The sequence below is a fragment of the Dermacentor albipictus genome, chromosome 9, assembly GCF_038994185.2.
Source record: "Dermacentor albipictus isolate Rhodes 1998 colony chromosome 9, USDA_Dalb.pri_finalv2, whole genome shotgun sequence".
Lineage (NCBI taxonomy): Eukaryota > Metazoa > Arthropoda > Arachnida > Ixodida > Ixodidae > Dermacentor > Dermacentor albipictus.
In genome coordinates, this window is record NC_091829.1 from 85950601 (window position 1) to 85970340 (window position 19740).

At 45.6% G+C, this 19740-nt stretch overlaps 1 protein-coding gene across 1 annotated transcript in view; it reads left to right on the forward strand.

Annotated features, from left to right (window-relative positions):
• Positions 1-9683: 9683 nt before the first annotated feature.
• LOC139049466 (F-box only protein 21-like) overlaps positions 9684-19740 on the forward strand; it is a 40428-nt gene continuing 30371 nt past the window's right edge. The window contains exons 1-3 of the mRNA XM_070524943.1: positions 9684-10076; positions 13644-13883; positions 17139-17428. Of these exons, the coding sequence (XP_070381044.1) occupies positions 9892-10076; positions 13644-13883; positions 17139-17428 (715 nt within the window). The 5' untranslated portion in view covers positions 9684-9891. The remainder of the gene's footprint in view (positions 10077-13643; positions 13884-17138; positions 17429-19740) is intronic.

Consider the following 19740-nt stretch of genomic DNA (forward strand, 5'->3'; position numbering starts at 1 on the left):
TTAATTGCACTCCCGTGTTCACGCGAGCGGACCTCCGAGAGGGCTCGTTTGATGCCGAGGGTGGCTCGCGCTGGACGCCTGGTGGACAATTAGGGCGAACATGCCACGCTGCAGAAGTGGCGGGATTTCGCGCTGCGTGCATATGTGTAGCGTGCATACGCTGCTGGAGGACTCTAAAGTTGACCTGTGGTGTGTTCTGCAGTAACCAGAATATCCAGAAAAGAGAGACGGGGGGGGGGGGGGGTAGTGCGAACGTCGCCTCCAAACGCGCTATACGGTCATGTGGCTTTACGTGGTAGCTTGGTGAATACGCAGTAAACGAGCAGTTGCGGATGTATACTTAACAAAAGCGCGGACGCGTGATTAACCTTACAGTTCCGTGCTCATAATTCCTATATCGTAGGGAACTTAGTGACTTTGGCAGTCCGTTTCGGCCGTGCACGTGGGTCGTGTTGGGAAAGAAGTTAAAATTAGCGCATCCAACGTGTTGCTGTCGTCCGTGCATGTGGCCGGCGCGTCTTAGCTAAAAAAAAATTCATTAATTCATTTGGTCATACATTATTTCGTTTATTCATTCATCGTTCATTCATTCACGTTGGGGATGCAGCGTAAAAGCCAATGCGATACCCCAATTACAATGCAGAGCAGCAGCAACGGGGCTCACAAAAATACAAAAGGCAGGATGGCCATTTTTCGATGCATAATTGTGCCTTTCAGCATAAATAACGGTGGGATGCGCAAAATATATGCACCGCTTACGGCAATTACAAAGAAAATCTTCATTCATAGAAAGAAAGATATGTTAAAGAAAAAGCTAACAAGAAAATAAGGGGAGGTGGGGGAATGGCGTCAGATCCAACGCACTTGTAATCCATGCGTTGCGAAGAACAAGAGAACCGTGCAGTCTTCATCGTCACGCTCGCCATATACTACCTCCCTTCATCTTCCCACTCTTATCTTTCCGTCCCCCTTTCCCTTTCCCCAGTGTAGGGTAGCCAACCGGGCTCAGTCCTGGTTAACCTCCCTACCTTTATTTTATCATTTTCTCTCTCTCTTCTCCTTTCTCCGAGCCCTTTACCCCAGCGTGAGGTGGCAGGCTAGAGGCCCGTCATTCAGGGTGACCTCTCTACCTTTCTCCATATATAAAGTTCTTCTCTCTGTAAGGTAAGTGAATCTTTCTTGTGTCGTTTCAATTAAAAGGACACTTCAGAGCAAAAATGATTGAAGCTGTAATAATTTATGTGCTACAATAAACAAAGATTCATTGGTAGCCTTCAATGCGAGAGAGGTGCAAGAAACCGTTGTCCGGAGCACACCGTCAGTTGCACGATATATATATATATATATATATATATATATATATATATATATATATATATATATATATATATATATATATATATATATATATATATATATATATATATATATATATATATAACCCTCTACCACGTGATCGGCTATCCATATTTCACAAACTTTTTCTACTTAAATAAAATCGCCTTGAGAGGAGGCTTGCTAAGCCGTGAAAAGACCAAATAAAGAATAACAGGAGGACGACGTCTCCTCCAAGTTCCGGCACCAAACTCGCTTCGACGTCATGAATTTTGACGGCATTCACTCGGGCGTAAAATTCTCGTAGGTAATAAAGATAAACTGCACCCTTTTCCAAAGGAGCCAAAGGATGAACTTAACAAGTTTCCTGAACATTTACTGTGGCCCAGCGGTCCTAATACGAAGAAAGTATATTGAAATCCGTGGTGCCACACTGACGTATGCCGGCGTCGTTGGGATATCGGCGCGAAATTCACAAGATATAGGTTTGGCCTTTATTTTCCCTCCCAGTAATCAAACTATCACCATATAATTACCGAGAATAGTGTTTTCAAATATTACGTTACCATTTTAAAAAGCGTAAACGTATTTTGTGTTTCTCTTTATTGCCCCTATAAGCGCTATGCAAAGGGGCAGATGATGAGTGCGACTGTGATTTATAATTCCAGCATTTTCTTTGTTTACACGTCCTGCTTTAATGTAAACTCAAGGTGATGGGCCCTCATGGTATGTGACGTTGATGCAACGATAAATTCCAGGGTAATTTATTTGACGTGTAGGGGGGGGGGGGGGTGAGAGTGAGGAGGACGGCGAGTGATGATGGAATCATGCATGTGAGCCGATGTGTATGTACAGAGAAGTATGAAACATAGCGATCGATGCATGCTTAACGCTTCAACATTTCTGACAAGCGCATTATGATTCAGCGCATCCCCACTACGCGACCCATGCGACCGGAGAAATTCCGCCGAATCTATCCGGTGAGATGTACTTTGTTTGCTGATGGCCTTTGTCTCGTAAAAGTTCTTTGTGCTTTCCCTTTCGGCGCAGTAGTAGTGTGGGATAGATAGATAGATAGATAGATAGATAGATAGATAGATAGATAGATAGATAGATAGATAGATAGATAGATAGATAGATAGATAGATAGATAGATAGATAGATAGATAGATAGATAGATAGATAGATAGATAGATAGATAGATAGATAGATAGATAGCGGGGGCGTAGCCAGGAGGGGGGGGGGGGGGCTTATGGGGCTTCAGCCCGCCCCCCTCCCCGAAATTTTTCCGTGCCGTCATGCTCCGCCGACCAAAACAAACCCCGGCGACGGAAATCATTCTGGATTTGGCCTAGAATGTAGTTTTCACGCTCGAAAAGACATTTCGGCTCGAAGATTGTGAATAAATAAAACATGGGCTGGATTTCGTGGCAGCGCCCATGCCCCTGGAGTCATATAACGCAAAAAGCCCCATCCGAGCACAAAGTTTCAAGGGCGTTTTGATGTTGAGCGGGCTCTTCGCGGCATCTCGCGGATGCCGCGGAATCTACGGAGAGCGTGGATTTCAATCCTGAAGCTTAATGGGCATAAAGATCACAAACCTTTGATGCGAAAGGTGCATTGACATTTCCAAAGTTGTGCTTTAGATTCCGGATCTTTGTGGGCTTAATGTTCTCATAAACATTTGACGCCATAGGGGCATTCACTTTCCTAAAGTCGTACATCGTACCATACAACGAGACAAGCCAAATCAGCACACTGTCAGACAAGTTGACAAAGCACGCAGCGGGGTCCGACGAGACGAAGCGTTCCGATGGTTCATTTGAGCCGTCATGTCACAGAAAAGATTATCAACATTCTTTTCACCTGCGCCAAAGCATCCATGTCGATACACTATATAAAGCCAGCAAAGGTAACTACGTTCTTATTTTTTTTTTACTTTGACTTTTATTCACGATGACACATTGGCGCCTCTTCAATTTTCTTGTTCTCACTAACCGCGGACTGCCAGAGCCAGTCAGAGGTCATGCGTTTTTCACGTGTTGTCCTGACAGCAGCGCGGCGCACTTCGGTGCGCGTTCGTTTTTCTCTGGCCGAGTGGATTTTGGCCTCACAAAGTTTTGGACGCTTTCTGGCTAGCCGACAAGAAAAAGAATTAATGGTCACTCGCCGCTACTACTGCGGGGACTCGATGGAATGCAACGAGTTCACTTGAGGGCGTCACCTTCATTTCGATGTTATCGCAGCCTCTACGGAAAGTCTTTTGTCTCACCAGTGTAGGATATAGTCTGTCCGTCTGTCTGGTGAGACAGACGGACAGACAGACAGACGGACGGACGGACGGACAGACAGACAGACAGACAGACAGACAGACAGACAGACAGACAGACAGACAGACAGACAGACAGACAGACAGACAGACAGACGGACGGACGGACGGACGGACGGACGGACGGACGGACGGACGGACGGACGGACGGACGGACGGACAGACAGACAGACAGACAGACAGACGGACGGACAGACAGATGAGCAGACAGACAGACGGACGGACAGACAGACAGACGGACATACAGACGGACAGACAGACAGACGGACGGACAGACGGACATACAGATGGACAGACGGATGGAAGGACAGACAGACGGACAGACAGACGGACGGACAGATGGACAGACAGACGGACGGACAGACAGAGGCGGACGGACAGACAGACAGACAGACAGACAGACAGACAGACAGACAGACAGACAGACAGACAGACAGACAGACAGACAGACAGACAGACAGACAGACAGACAGACAGACAGGCCGTGCTCAATGAATGCGCTCTTCTCGGTATCGATACTGTCAAGCCTTTGCGGATTGTATCGCACAAAAAGCGGACAAATTTGGTATATAAGTTTACAGCTCACATGGAGTTGCTATAATAATAATAATATATGGGGTTTTACGTGCCAAAACCCCTTTCTGGTTATGAGGCACGCCGTAGTGGGGGACTCCGGAAATTTGGACCACCTGGGGTTCTTTAACGTGCACCTAAATCTAAGTACACGGGTGTTTTCGCATTTCGCCCCCATCGAAATGCGGCCGCCGTGGCCGGGATTCGAGTTGCTATAATGTTTACGATAATTTTGTGAGTCCTATTCACAAATCAGTATGTAACAAGGGTGTATAATATATCAATTTTGTCTGCTTTATATGTATAAAAAATTCTGCCTACCTCATTTTTATATCCTATCTCATTGCAGAGCTACAGAGTTGTCCAGCTCTGTATAGCTCCGCAATGAAACGAAACTTCATAGTTTCGTTTCCTAATATTTTGGTATTTTCAACGATTTTATCAATAAAATTGACGGCCTAAATACAAGTTCCACTTCCAACAGACACTACACTTTAACTTTTTTTCCTTTTAAGTACAACAAACCTCATCAATTTCATCCTAGTAGATGCCGAGAAAAAATTCACCGACGAATACGATACTCTATAATGCCAAATTTGAGCGCAGCTCTATACGTTCTTTTTGTTTTCATTTCGCGATATTTCATTTCGCGCGGACAGCAAACGAAGCGAAGTGGTGCGCGACTGCCTCATTAATCTGGAGATCGCGAGAGGCAGCGCGTGGGTGACGCGTGGGTGCGATTCACAGCAGCCGCACACTACTCTGGCGCCATCTCGTAGTCATCGTCGCCGCACTACGCTTTCGCCATACCCTCCCCCGCTTTCCGCCTCGTGCCTCCGCTGCACCTCACGTCTTTCACCCCCCCGCTGCGCTTCGGTTTCGCTTTCATCTTTCGCTGTGCTAGTTCGTTCGCTCGGATACGCCGAGCTACGACGCCGAGGCACGCCAACGCGACACTCGTCGAAGGAACGGGCGTCTAAGAACTGCGCTCTAGAACGATTTCTCCATTCCAATGCATTTAGGTAGGAGCACACGAGCTCAAGCTTTGCTTGTGCCTTGATGCACACTGGTCACGTGTTGTGCTGGATATGGAAGCCACGACACAGACGAACGGTTAACGGGATGCATTAACGAGCAACGTTATCTCGCGAAGGGTGACTGCGTGACTTCACGCTTCCTCATAGTTTATTTTTACACCCCGCGGTATTTATTTACGGCCCCGGTTGTTTGCTGCGATTTCTACTACCGGCCTTATCTGTTGACTCGTTGAGCCTCTGTCCTTTAGTCCGCGTGCCGCATGCAGTCTACAAAACAGCGATATCTGTTTCTGGAGCAGAGTTACTCATTTGTAAACTTTGTGCTATCTTTCTACCATACCAATTTTTGGTAACTATTCCAGATAATCCCAGGCCTTAAGAGGAAGCTTTAGCTCGAGTGCTCCTATCTAAATGCATGTAAAAGGAGAATTCGTTTCCCTCGGCAACCACTGCACCAAATTTGACAAGGTTTGTTGCATTTAAAAGATAAACTTAAAATCTAGTGACTGTTGGTTTCAAATTTTCGAGTTAGGTCGTCAATTTTTTATTAAAAATTGGCAAAAATCGAAAATTTTCGAAAAACGAAACTATGAAGTTTACAACTCTGTAACTCAACCACTAAAAATGATAATACAATTCTGTGAATAGCATCCAATAGTACATCTAAAGCGGACAAAATTGATATGTTGCACATGAATATAAAAAAAATTTAATCGTAGGGAAATACAACTTTTGCAAAACCGTTGTAACCAACGTAACAAATTCACGTAATATGTAAAATGACATATTGAATTTGTCCGCTTTGAATGATCTAATGGATGCCGTTTACAGAAGCGCGATATCAGTTCTTGATGCAGAGCTATGACTTTGTAAACTTCGTGCTTCTATTCTTTTCAAACGGTCAAATATTTGAAAATCGTTTTAAGAAATTTCAAGCCCTAAATCGAAATTCCGCTCCCAACAGTCACTAGAATTTAACTTTCTCTTTCAAATGCAACAAATTTCATCAAAATCGGTCGAGGAGTTATCTCATAAAAACGTTTTTGCGTTTTACATGTATTTGAATAGGCCACGTCGGAGTTGGGCCCGAGCTAAAGCTTCCTCTTAAATAAAATGTCCGCTTCCTACAATCACTATAATTTAGCTTACACTCTAAAAAGCAACAAACTTCGTTCTAATCGGTCCACGGATTGTATTATAAACGCATTTCTGCACTTTATACGTGTATTGAGTAGTTGTCATCGGAGTTGGGCCCGAGCTGAATCGAACTGCCAAGCGTTGCGCCCACTTGATTAATCTTCCGACGTTTCAACTGATGAAGCAATGAGAGTTGAGCGAGTCGGTATGAATGCATGATGGCTACACAGCGCGGAAAACAAAAGAATTACGGGACAAGGCGCTGACTTCCGACTGAAATATGTTGTCACGTGACAATTAATAAGTTTTGGATGTGCTGAACCTGGTTTCGTGCATGTAGAAGTGCGATCAAGACTCGTATCTTTTTTTTAGAGCGCAGCTCTTTGGCGTCCGTTCCTGGGTTTCGCGTCGTCGTCGTCGTCGTCGTCGTCGGCGTCGTCGTCGACGGCGTTGGCCTCGTAACCAGCTCGCCTCCGCCGCCGCGCTCCGCCGCCGCGCATGCGCCGCTGCTCCGCCGCCGCGCATGCGCGCTGTCGGCTCTCCGGGCGAGGGAGGATGATGGAAGGGAGGAGGAGAGACTGTGGAGGAGGGCTGGCTACACAAATGGCTCTTTGGCGTCCGTTCCTGGGTTTCGCGTTGTCGTCGGCCTCATAACCAGCTCCGCCCCCCTTTCATCCCCCCAGCGCTAGCAGCGACCGACTGATACCGCTTTCGTGAGTCCGCTACCGCACTCACGAAAGACGTCGTGCACTTCCTGCAACTCGCATTAACCGTCCATCGATCCACACCGATGTTAGTAGTGGGGGACTTTAATGTTGACATAAAGACAAACAGCAATTTCCTAACACTTATGCGGGAGAACATCCCGTTCCTTTCGCTCGTAACGCGTCCCACGGCTGTGACAACCTCGCGAGGCACTTGTATAGATCTCGTCTTTGAGAATCAAGCATTGGTGTACCAAGTCGAACATATATCAGTCTACTTCTCCGACCACAAAGCTTCCTTCATGACTGTCAAGAACTGTTAATGGAGTCTTTGTTAAAGGAATACGTGTGAAAAATAAAAAAAAAATTCTGTGATAGCGCATACATGTGTTGCTCGATTTCTTTGCCTCAATCTATCGAAAAGGTGAAACAGCTTATTTGCTGCGCTCAAATTTCGCATTAGGAAGTAACGTAATCGTCGGTAATTTTTTCTCTCTCTCTCTCTTTAACTCCCTCATCCCCCTCCCCACATGTAAAGCAGCAAACTATTATTTCCTTCCTTCCTTTTCTCTCTCTCTAATTGTCACGTGCATGCAATCTCCGCGCAACTGCCCTTTGGGGTGCTGCGGTAGCCTGAATGTTCAAGGCCGTCTTAACCGCGGACAGGCTTCAGGGTGGCGGAACCGGGAGCTCTGCACGTGTCTCCACTGTGTATATGTGTGTGTGTGTGCGTGTCTGTGTGTAAGGGCTTTTGTCTGTAAGGTTAAATTTCCCAAATTTATGCTAAAGTTTTCATTTGATACTCTAGTTCGATGTGCCCCTCTTTGCAATCGTTCAGCCCGCAAGGTTTGCTTCACTGCAGTAACAAGTGCAATGCTGTGAAGCTCGCGAACATTTGTGAAAGTGTCGAAATATGCATTGTCAGCATAAATGACTTCCGTAGATGCTGTGCGACGTCATTGCTAACTGACCGCTAAATTAAATGACCCTTTCAGCCAAAAAGCCATTAATCTTCCGCGCGTCGCACGAATAATTGAATCCGAAGCTGACGTATTCTCGTAATAGGTCAGGCTAAGTTGGTGTGAATGTTAGCTAACACAATGTGGAACATATTTTAACACACATGCGCGGTACGTTCGTTCTCGTGGAACTGTATAGCAGAAAAGCATAAAGTTATTTACGCTTTACTGCGTTTGCATAACAATGTCTCGATCAGTATTTGTAGCACTTCCCTCTGTTTTACATTCGTATTTATTTGCATTGCTTCCCAATTTCTATTTTGTCGATCTGTTGCCTTTTTTTACAAGAATGGCAAGAACAGATGGACTCAGCATATATTTCGTAAAATGTGGGGATCTAATAGGCATGACAGTTCGTTCCTTTATGGTGCCTCTAGCTTAACGTTCTTCTGGTTTTGTGTTCGTCATATATGCAAAATTTGTTGCAAGTTATCTGCTAGCCGTCTCCCTTTTCGCTTCACTTACATCCGGATGTAAGCAGCAAACGTAATCGCCGCGCAACTTCTGGAGGTCTGATCCGCCTGACGCTGTGGACATGTCCCGCCATCTGTCTTGTATTCTTTACACTAACGCCTCCCATTGAGGAGGAGGAGGGCGGAGAGTATGATAGAAGAAAATAGTTCATGCAAAAGTACTAGTATACTGTAATTTGCAACGAACACAAGTCGCCCTCTTTAATGACGACTACGCAGCGCGCAAGTTTAATTAACGATTACGCTTGGCTGACACGCGAGGATATTTTTCTAACACGCATCTGGCGGTTTCCGGCTAAGCGCGCGAATGATTTGCATAACTGTATTGATGGGCATATGCGTGATTATACATATGTAAAATTTGAACACGTTATCTCGATCATGCATATGCCTCCCGTCGAGTACACACACGCAAGATCTCGGTCCCAGCAAACTTCAGCGGGAGATTTTTCGTGCTTGATTTCAGGTTTTATTGTGCACACGATGCACCCGAAAAAGAAAAAGCCATAAATCTCTCACTGGTTAAAACAAATAGGACAGATGCGAGTCAATGTGTTTTGGAGGTTGCAGGGGAGTGTGACAAATGAGAAAATGCAAGGGCACTCGCACGACACAAACGCACACGAAAGAAGTATTTAACGCTCCCGGAAGTGCAAAAGGCAATGATCTACGAGAGGTTGACACGTCGCTGAACTGCGCAACGAGAGTTGCAAGAAAACCTTGCGAGATATAGTTGGCAGCGTCTGCAGTGGTGAATGACCGGCCGGCGTTGCCCTTCCGCTAATGCTGAGTCATTTGGAGATTGAGCCAATCGCACCTTTAACCGCCACGTCCGAAACCGAAACTGACATGATAGACAACCTTGAAATGTCTATTTAGCAGCAAACACTAAAGCGAGTTACTTAAATTGTGGCGTAATGTTGGTAATCATAAAGAAATTAAGGGCATAAAATGCCATATACTACGATACAAGTTTTATTTTACGTTTTATGTTTGTTAATGAGGTTTGCAGACGGCACGCTTTTTCGAGGCCAAAAATGGCATCGGAACGTCGTCTGCTTCAATAAAGGCACATAAACGCAAAGTTAAAGGGCTGTTATTGTCAATTTCGTTACAAGTAGTGACGACCCTAAGGAACCGGAACCTCAAGGCGCCTTCTCGCTTGTCACCTGACAAACCTGGGACGTTTTATTTTTGTATTTTTCGTTCCTGTTTCGCAATAGGGTTAAAAACCTAGCGCGCGTGAGCACCTCTCTTGCCAGACCACCTCCAGACGATGTAACGATGGCGGCGGCAGAAGAGTCGGAGCCCGCGTTTACGTTGGACTTGTTGCCGCAAGAAGTGATCCTGCACATCCTGTCATTCCCACAAATCGAAGTGGACGATCTTCTGCGCTTCTCCGAAGTGTGCTCAAAGTTCCGCGATGTCGTGTGCAGCAACGACTTGTGGAAGAAGAAATTTACTCGACGGTAAGTCAAAGACCTTTCTCCCGAGCCTTCCATTGCCGTGCGTCGCCTGTTGTCTAGGGATGCACGCTTTATTGTGGCATTTAACTGATGCTCTCTTCATGCCTGTGGTTGATCGGCTTTGCGTCGCAGTACCGTTATTGGAGACGCGCACATAGTGACGCCTCTAGCGTCTGAGTCTCGCGAGTGTGCGTGCGCGTTGGTATACTCTGCTCGTGATCAGCTGATCGCCAGCGGACTTTGTTGGCTGTAACTGCTTACTGTATTAAATCCGTACTGGTTTTCGCAAATGGCTTCATTCGGGCGCTCGGTTATACACGGAATCAAGAATACCGTCACGCGCAGAAATCGTTAATACGCTAGTGGAAACTGCCACTGTGTGCGATGTAATATACAACGCGCTCACTGCCTTGACTATTCGGTGTATTTCGGGAGCGTCGTTTGCGCAATTAAGCTTCGAGGGTGCCACGGGTGTTGGTGTAATATCGCGCAACGAACTGGCGCGGCCGTCCTTGAACTGAAACGTTCATGGCTGCTCGCGTAGTGTGTAGCGCTGCGTATATTCGCGCTACCCCCTGCCGCCACCGTTTCGGGCCGGTACAGGAATAGCCGCTGGCGAAGGGTGCCAAGATTGCCTACACATTCTCTGGGTACACGTGCGTACTAGAGTACTGCCGTCCGCGCTACCTCAAATGGCCGGCCTACGGGCCCGGGCCCCAATTGCGTAGCGCGTAGCGGAGGCTTGCGCGTACTTTAAATAGGTACCGGTTGCCGTGCCACGATTGCCTATTTGCTCGCTGCGGTGAAGCGTGGTGCAAGTTTCGAGAGACATGTGGTCCTTCGACGGCTAACGTTTGTCACAGATGATAATGTCGTGCGTGATTCGTCGTACGATAATTAATTGAGCACGGCGTCGAATCCTTTCGTCCGCGGGATAGTGCTTAACAACCGTGTCGTTATATGGAGCTCTGCCTCCGTCTACTAATTTGCTGCTTGATTAGTCCCACAGCGGTAAAAAAAAAAAAAATGATTTTGGGAGTTGGAGATGCCGAAACTGCACATTGCTTGTGAGAGACGCGCTGTAGTTAACGTTGACCACCTGGGTTTGCACCCATAGCGTGGGACACAAGGGTTCTTGCATTCTGCCGCCGTCGGACTACGGCCTCCGAGGCCGCGGGAATCGACCCCGCCGCTTCAAGCACAACTGAAAAAAAGCCATAGCCGCTGAGCTACCGCGTGAAGGGTTATCAGACAAGTAAATAGCATCTTTTAACTATGTCAACCAGTTTCTGGTATCTCATATGCTTGTCAAACAACGTCGACTGCACAAGTAAAGGGCATCTATGAACTTTGAACTTTGTCGCCCAGTTTCTGACATCTCATACGTGTCGCACAACTGTGATTGTTTTCCCGCTGTGGGCAATTTTCAAGACATCACGAACGTGTGGTGTCCATGTTTGTCCAAGTTTATGTGTGCTTTGTCGAGCTTGTAGCAGGATTGCGGCTAGTTCAAGCTCGATGCTAAAGTGCAGTGTTTGTGCGGGGTCAGATTCTCAAACTCAAACATGTTTGTGCCATATTTTTGCCAATGCACAATTCTAGCACAAATGTGTTTTGTACACCGTACACATTGGATCTTTTTCTGGGTCAGGTTGAAAAATACATAGTGTCCTGATAAGCAAGCAAGCAATAGCATTTACTCTGCATCATAAATTGTTAGGCATCCCTAAACAATTACTCTTTGTACACAGAATTAAGTTATAAATTAATGCTGTTCCCTCAGTTTACTGCTTGTACTGACTGCTAGATGTCCTGCGGAGCATTGTTCAGTGTGAATACCCTATTTAAGAAATCCGCATGCCCTAAACTCCCATATCTACTGATCCCATATTATATGTGAAACCACACACCATCTTTTATGGGGATCATTTATATAAAATTCTGTGCATTCCCGTATATAATCTGGGCTTATTGGATATCAGAGTTGTAGGGCATAGGGGTGTTGTTCGATAAGATACCGATGTGCAAAAGTTACATACATCCTGCTCTTGGCTGCTAAGCTACAACTCTTGCTTCCATGCTTATGGTATGGTTCTGCTGTTCCAAAGACAACTTTAGCCAATTATTTAGCCAAAAATTTAGGTGCAGAACACTAATTGAGGGGCTTGCAGTGAGGGTTGCTACTCTTTTGTTTATAAATGAGTAAATAAATAGTTGCTGTCATCCCAGAAGCACCAGGTTATCTACAACATGCTGACAGAAAAAAGAAAGTAAATTAGCCACATAAAATGCAACAGAGAATATAGCGAGGCCATGAAACAAATTGGCTAATTTAGGCAAGAATCAAGCAAGTTCTGTGACAGCTGAAGTAAATTGCAACCCCTGTATTTAGATCATGTGGGAAACAGTAATGTCCCAGTGTCCATTAGGTTTAAGGGATGCATAAAAAGAAGTTAATCTGAGTTGTATTGGCAAGTTACCTTCCTACAATGCCACAAAACACATTTGCACTATGAAAGGAGGCTTGAGGTCAGATGCCACTTTCCAGTTTCCGCACCGGCTTGCTCTGCGATCATGGATTTTGATGCTGTCTAATCAGGCCTGGTTGATTGGTAAAGATGGGTGACATTGCACTCCAAGCGAACCGAGGATTGAGCTTGGCAAGTTTCGAGAACTCACACTGCCATAACAGTTGAAGTACGAGAAAATACTTGGAAAGTGACGTCAAACTGACATAGCAGTGCTGGTGGGTCGGCGTGAATTTCAAAAAATGATAGTGTGGCCTCAACTTCCTCTTCAAGTAATAAATGTCTTGCCACAAAATTGGTGAAAAAAAGAAATTTAAACAGTGCCTTATTGGTCTAAACTGACCTAGTGGCTCTCTTTAGTGCCCTTTTAATATCCTGTTGTCCCATCTTGTTACAATGCTGTAATAAGAGGATTGCGACAGCCGTCTGGCTCTCATGAATTCGGTGCCCACATTCAGATCTGCTATGGTCGGAACCATAGTAGTTTTCTTCTTAGAAGTGCCTCATTCCTTGAGGAGGCATCAAAAGCAAACATTTACATAGTACTGACGATAATCTAGAAGTTGTGTTAACACTATCACACGATTCTCACACGTAAAAGGGCGGCATCTAGCTAATATAAAGGGGGAGAAAATACTTGCAAGGTAGCTTAATGTGATGCTAAAGTTGACATCAAAACACCGCACCGGGCATCACTGACATTGTGTCACAGAGATAAATTTGCTAATGTCATGTTGCAGGAAGGCTTATTGCTTATTAAAAATGTAAACAGGAGTGCTGCACTCATTTCTGCGCTCCCGTGTGGGAACCGCAGCTACCTCAGCAACACTATAAGCCGATATGTCATAACATATCCACCTCTTGGATACTGAAACCGAACAGAAGCAAGTACTGCATTGAATTGATTTAGGCACTCTTTGCATTTATTTCTCTTTTTCTTTTCCCCCCTCCAACTTGTTCTTTATGTTCACTACATCTGTTTCCATTTAGCTTCCTTGAGCAAAAAGAAGGAAAAAAAATACTTTGCTTTCTTTTCTTCCAGGTGGCCTGACCTTTTTCGCCAGCACAGTGCCGCCAACACACGATGGCGCAAAGAGTGCCTGGAGCGCCTCTCCTGTGGACTCAAGCTCAGATCCTGGATGTCGCAGATGTCACGGGATTTCTACGCGCATGATGAGCTCTCCGAGGATGCGTTCCGGGGAATTTCGTCCCTAAGCTGCCATCCGCGAAAGCTGCTCTTCTTCAGTGACGAGCTGGTGGCCATCTTGGAGGACGATCAGCCGTGAGAGCCTTGCACCTTACTGTACTTCCTTTGTGGTTGTCTTGCGTGCGACTTTCCTAGCGTTAGCCACACCGTGACTAATTGTCTCGTTAATGGGAGAGCCAGGCATGCATCAGCCTTCCAAGAAAGGCGCTGGCTTCTGCGGTCTGGTGTCTTGCACGGAGGTGGCTTTCGTGATGGGTTTGCCGTACTTACTTGTGTAAGGCCCACACCCACACATTGGAGCGCAAAAATTGGCCGAATAAAATTTTTTTTAGTCACGAGCATGCCTCCATGAAAGGGAAAAATTGTCTACCACCCAAATGCAACATGAAGCTATGCACAGGTTTCTCAAAAATAAAGCTCCACAGTAGTAGAAGCATTCATCCTGGTTCAGGACTCGAATCCAGGACCAGTGCCTTCCTCCACCTTGCGGGCTTGGGCAGAACTGATTTGGCATACCTGCATGCTGGTTAATTTTCACAAGCTGCAACTAGATGGCACTGGCTACTGTCCTGTCTTCGTACTAACTCATTGTACAGATATTTCAGTTCCACAGTGCCTTCATGGATTATCATTTCTAGATATTATGGGAGCTCTTGACATTGCTATGGAATGTTCTCAAGCACAACAGCATAGATGACGATTTTGTGGAGCTGCTGAGGGAGATATATAGCAACAACAAAGTAGAAATTGTATGGGAAGGTAAGAAATACAAAGAACTAGTGGAAATTCACTGTGGACTGAAGCTAGGATGCCCTCTGTCTTCACTGTTGTTCATGCTTTATGTTAATGTCATAGAAGGACAACTGGAAAACAGTGGATTAGATTTTTATTTATCTTACAACGGTAATGGGCAAAGGGTGCAGCAGAAGGTCCCTGGGCTGATATATGGGGGCAGCATAGTGCTACTAGCAAGGGATTTACAAAGACGTGCGAATACGTGTGGCAATGATGTGACATAATTTGGCCTTCATTATTGTACATACAGAGGAATCGGGAATTATCATCTTTATTCAAGTGATGCATAATGACGTGGTATCTGTTCGACAGAAAGTCAGAACTATAGTCAAGCAATACGAACACATGGGTGTATACTATATAAACGAAAGTAAGACCTACTCAAACATTCACCAGGGTAATCTGAGCATGAAGGAGAAGCAGAACGCAGCAGGGACAAAAACATTGTGAAGATACTTAAGCTTCGCCTTTAGGAGTGGAATGCGATAGCATTCACAGATCCCCGACTGCCTCACACGCTTCCCGAGAAACGCTGGCTATGAACGCTATGCACAAATGTGGGCTTTGTGGTAGAAATGCAGCCTCTTGAGTGAGCCGTGATTCGGCAGAGGCGAGTGCCAGCTGGAGGTGTTGCAAGGAACCGGGCGCGCCGCTTCATGGCCCCCGAGACGCCAGCACGCCGGTGTGCGCAAATGGGGAGCACCGCGGCTGGTTTGGGAATGGTAGAAATGCTGGAAAACGGGTTTCTTTGAGTTTTTGCATAACAGAATTATGTTTTCTTGTATAGTCAAATTACAGTCCGAGAGCTATCAAGTCTGTAGGTTGTGTGCAAGTCATAGTTTAAGATATTTAGGCGTATTTTAGCTCGAGAAATTCATTTAGTTCAGTAAAATATTTGCGTCACTTGAAGGGCCAGGGTATGGGTGGTTCGAAAATCTTTTTGCCAAAATGACATCCGACACTGACACCGAATTTTCTGTGACACGAGCTCCTTAATGCTATCGCATTAACGTAAAGCACCTTGGGGCTACAATAAATATGAAGGGGTGTGAGGAACTTGGAAAGGAATAATAGTGCCAGCAGAAACGTTCGAAAATGGAATTCTATGCCTAAAATTGGAGATTAAACTTAAATTAAATTATGGGGTTTTACATGCCAAAACCACTTTCTGATTATGAGGCACGCCATAGTGGAGGACTCCGGAAATTTCGACCACCTGGGGTTATTTAACGTGCACCTAAATCTAAGTACATGGGTGTTTTCGCATTTCGCCCCCATCGAAATGCGGCCACTGTGGCCGGGATTCAATCCCGCGACCTCGTGCTCAGCAGCCCAACACCATAGTCACTGAGCAACCACGGTGGGTAAAATTGGAGATTCTGTTGCGGTTGGAAGTTAACCGAAATTCAGTGGAGGGCCCATGTTAAAGCCACAAATTAGGCAGTCTAGGGTGACGTGGAATGGGCATCTTTTTAACGTCGGGTGAAATGCAGAGCAAAAATAATTTTGGAGGTGAAGTGCGCAAATATCTGTACCTCAAAGGCTCGGACACAGAATGGAGAAAGAGAGGTCAAGAAAGTCGGGCGAAACCTAGTACAGGGAGGGCAGTTGAAAGTGTAACTAGGCAGCCAGGAGTCGTCAAAAAGAAAGCGAGCGAAACAGAGACAATGAATTGGATGCAAAGCTCATAAAGAGAAATTACCATGGAGATTTACAAATATGCCTAGCAAGAAATCGGGAGGGAAAATTGGTATGATCACACAAAAGGTAGTTAGTTAAGTTAGTTAGTTAGTTGGTTAGGCCTTGCTAGTTAAGGCCTGAGCTGGCTGCCTGAGGACAAAGACATGCTGCGGCAAGTGTTCGCAACAGGATGAGGGATGTGTCTACAACAACAAAAGTCTGGAAATGACACAGCTCACCATAATGAAATGCCGCGATATTCACCCAGAAAGACTTCTAAAATATGTCCACCTTTCATAAGTTCAAGAGAACAGACTGGAGGTCCAGTTGGTACTGCATAACTTGAAGAAGTACAGGGGTTGAGAGCGGATGGAAGTATTAACTGTTCAGGAGCCAAGCTAAGCAAGAGACATTTAGAGTATTGGTAAAAGATTGCTCGAACTGGAGTTCTTACAGGCATAGATGACTGTACAATATAGAGATAGATGTTTTTAGCAAAGAAAGGAAAGATCAAGGACAAGTAAGCAAACTGCTACACTGCAACAGATGTAGTGAAACCTAATTAGCTGAAGCGAGCTAGGTAGCTGTTCAAAGCCTCCTTGTTTCAAAAAGGATACCAATAAACATCATCATCATCATTAACTGAAGCAGCCTGCTTTCACATTCGAAGTAAACAAATTTTTCTACTATTACAACGTATAATTTCTTGCCTGGGCTTTCCACGTCATTCAAATTAAGCAAAATGTTAATTTAACCGAGGTCGAAGGGACGGGAATGGACTGTGTGTGTGTAACACATTTTTCACCTTGCGCCTAGTGTCACGTTCTTCGAGTGAGCATCCAGCTTTGTGTGCAGGAATGAGGATCTCACGCTCAAGTATTACGCCCGACGGGTGCAATGCCACGTCTGCCATGAGCACATGAAACAGCGCTGGGAGTCGTACCTGGGATGCGACACCTCAGCCGAGCCCAGCCTGGAAGAGGGCGCACTCCTTGTCTCACAGTGGTGTCAACCACTGTATCGGGTGCCAACCGAATGGGTGCGTCGCACTCTGGACGATTTGGCTCGCCGAGCCAAAGCTATAGTGGCCACAAGGCATCCCGGGCACGCCCTCGTCAGGTGTGACTGGCAGTTAAGCCATACAGGTGAGAAGCATTGTGTCTGCCTTCTGTGCTTAAAAAAAAAGAAAGAAAGAAAGAATTCGCTCACTCACTCACTCACTCACTCACTCACTCACTCACTCACTCACTCACTCACTCACTCACTCACTCACTCACTCACTCACTCACTCACTCACTCACTCACTCACTCACTCACTCACTCACTCACTCACTCACTCACTCCACTCACTCACTCCACTCACTCCACTCGCTCGCTCGCTCGCTCACTCACTCACTCACTCACTCACTCACTCACTCACTCACTCACTCACTCACCTTTCCATTTGTATGTTTGCTGACTCACTTACATACCTACTGTCATCTTATACCCGTGTCACACGGGCACATTTGGAAGGCCTTCCAGTCGACGGCCTTCGAAACGCCAGAACTCTATCGACTCAAAGGAGTTGTCGCGCTGCTACACGGCACTTTTGAAAGGCCGTTGAGTGGTTCCGGCGTTTCTCGCCAAATTGTGTGGCGTTGCGTATCTTTATTTTCGTTTTCATGTCATAAAAAGTTAAACAACTATAAAACCACCTAAAAGCACTATAATTTCTTTTATGTTTGTTTATGCATTAAAATAATTGTTTATACATTGCCTTACATATATGTTTAGTTTTTAAGTTGTTGAGTAGCGAAACTGCGGCAACGTTTGCGTCGCTGCACGTCGCTGTTGTCGAGAGTGTGTGTAGTTCGCGCATATCAAGTGGCAAAAATACTTTATTGAATAATTGATAACACTCATATATAGTATTTTTAGAGCATTTTGGTTTGATTTGTTCTTTCTAACCGTGAGTTGGAGCACACTGTGAACGAGAGGGCATGTTCGCGCTGTTTCCGTTTTCGTTGCTCAAAGGCCATCGAGATTTCGATAGAGTTGTAAGGTGCTCCGTTGACTCGATAGACTATTGACTCGGTGGCCGTCAAAACCGCCCGTGTAGCAGCTCGAACTTGACCTTTGAGTCAACTGACTATCGGTTGGAAGGCCTTCCAAACGCCCGTGTGACACGGGTATTACTCCCTCACTCACTCAGCACTCATTCACCACACTACTCGTCCTTCTCTTCCACCCACTCGCCTGCCCGCACACCCGCTTACTCATACCTGCTCACCACTCGCATCACTTGTGAGTAGTGCTCACCTACTCACCTACTTGTGCACCCACGCACAGCCTCACTCACTGACTACACCACTCTCAAGCCCACTCACTCACCCAACCACTTTATGCCTTGCTCACTCATATTGTGAAGCATGTTACCAGTGCTGCTTTGAATGAGACACAAGAGGCAAACAAAAACAGCAAGAATAATGGGTTACAGCTGATGTTTATTTGGCACTAGGCAACAACAGGCAGTAACCATAGTAACCAAAACTTTTTCAGTGCTTATGTGCCGCTCATTCTCTACCATATTCCATTTCTTTGATGTAAGAGATAGCAGCTGTTCTAAGAAAGGTGTCCCATGGAAAATGCTTCACAGACTAATCTGTTCTGACTTGACTAAACTGGTTACAATCCTAGCAACAAACCAGCCCATCTGACATTAGTTAGTTCATTCATTCAGTCATGTAAGCATATTTCACATAGCTCATGTGTATCGATACAGGATAATTGTGCATTGAAACTGTGTAATGCTGCAAATATAATAGAGTACAATAAGAGCAGCGCTACGTTGTAGCAGCATGCAGCTGCCGCAGCCTTGTAGCTGCATACAGGTGGCTACAAAGAGCACCGGAGTCCTTATCATGGTGGCTACAAGTGACGTGTATTGTTCTATACATTGTAGTCAGCAGTGAGAAAAAGCTGAGGAGACTGGAGAATCCTCAGCCTGTTGTCACATTTAGTGACGATAAAGACGCAAAACTGTGAGTTAGGAATTGAGCTCCTTATCGGGGAACATATACCCAGAAAGACAAGCAACGCTTGAGCCACAACGATAGCAGCTAGTACAGTTGTTGACCGATAAATCTCGTCTGATGGGAACAGCCACATTAATCATCTAGCAGATCAGGGGAGGTATTCTGGAAGAGTCCACCTAATGGACATGTCCATTTCGTCTTCTCCTGAAGTGCTGATTTGCTCTGGCGTCTCTCCCAGCGAATCAGAACTGCAACAGCAGACAAAAAAGGACATGTCCACTACCTGGACGCTTACAGAATACCTCCCCAGGTCTGTCTGCTATATATACATGTCTCATTGTATATTCCAGAGTAGCCACTGGTGCACGTGTACGTTTGAGATTGTACAACACTATTTGTGTCGCACACAGGCGATCTCGTTAGGCAAGACACTTTTGATA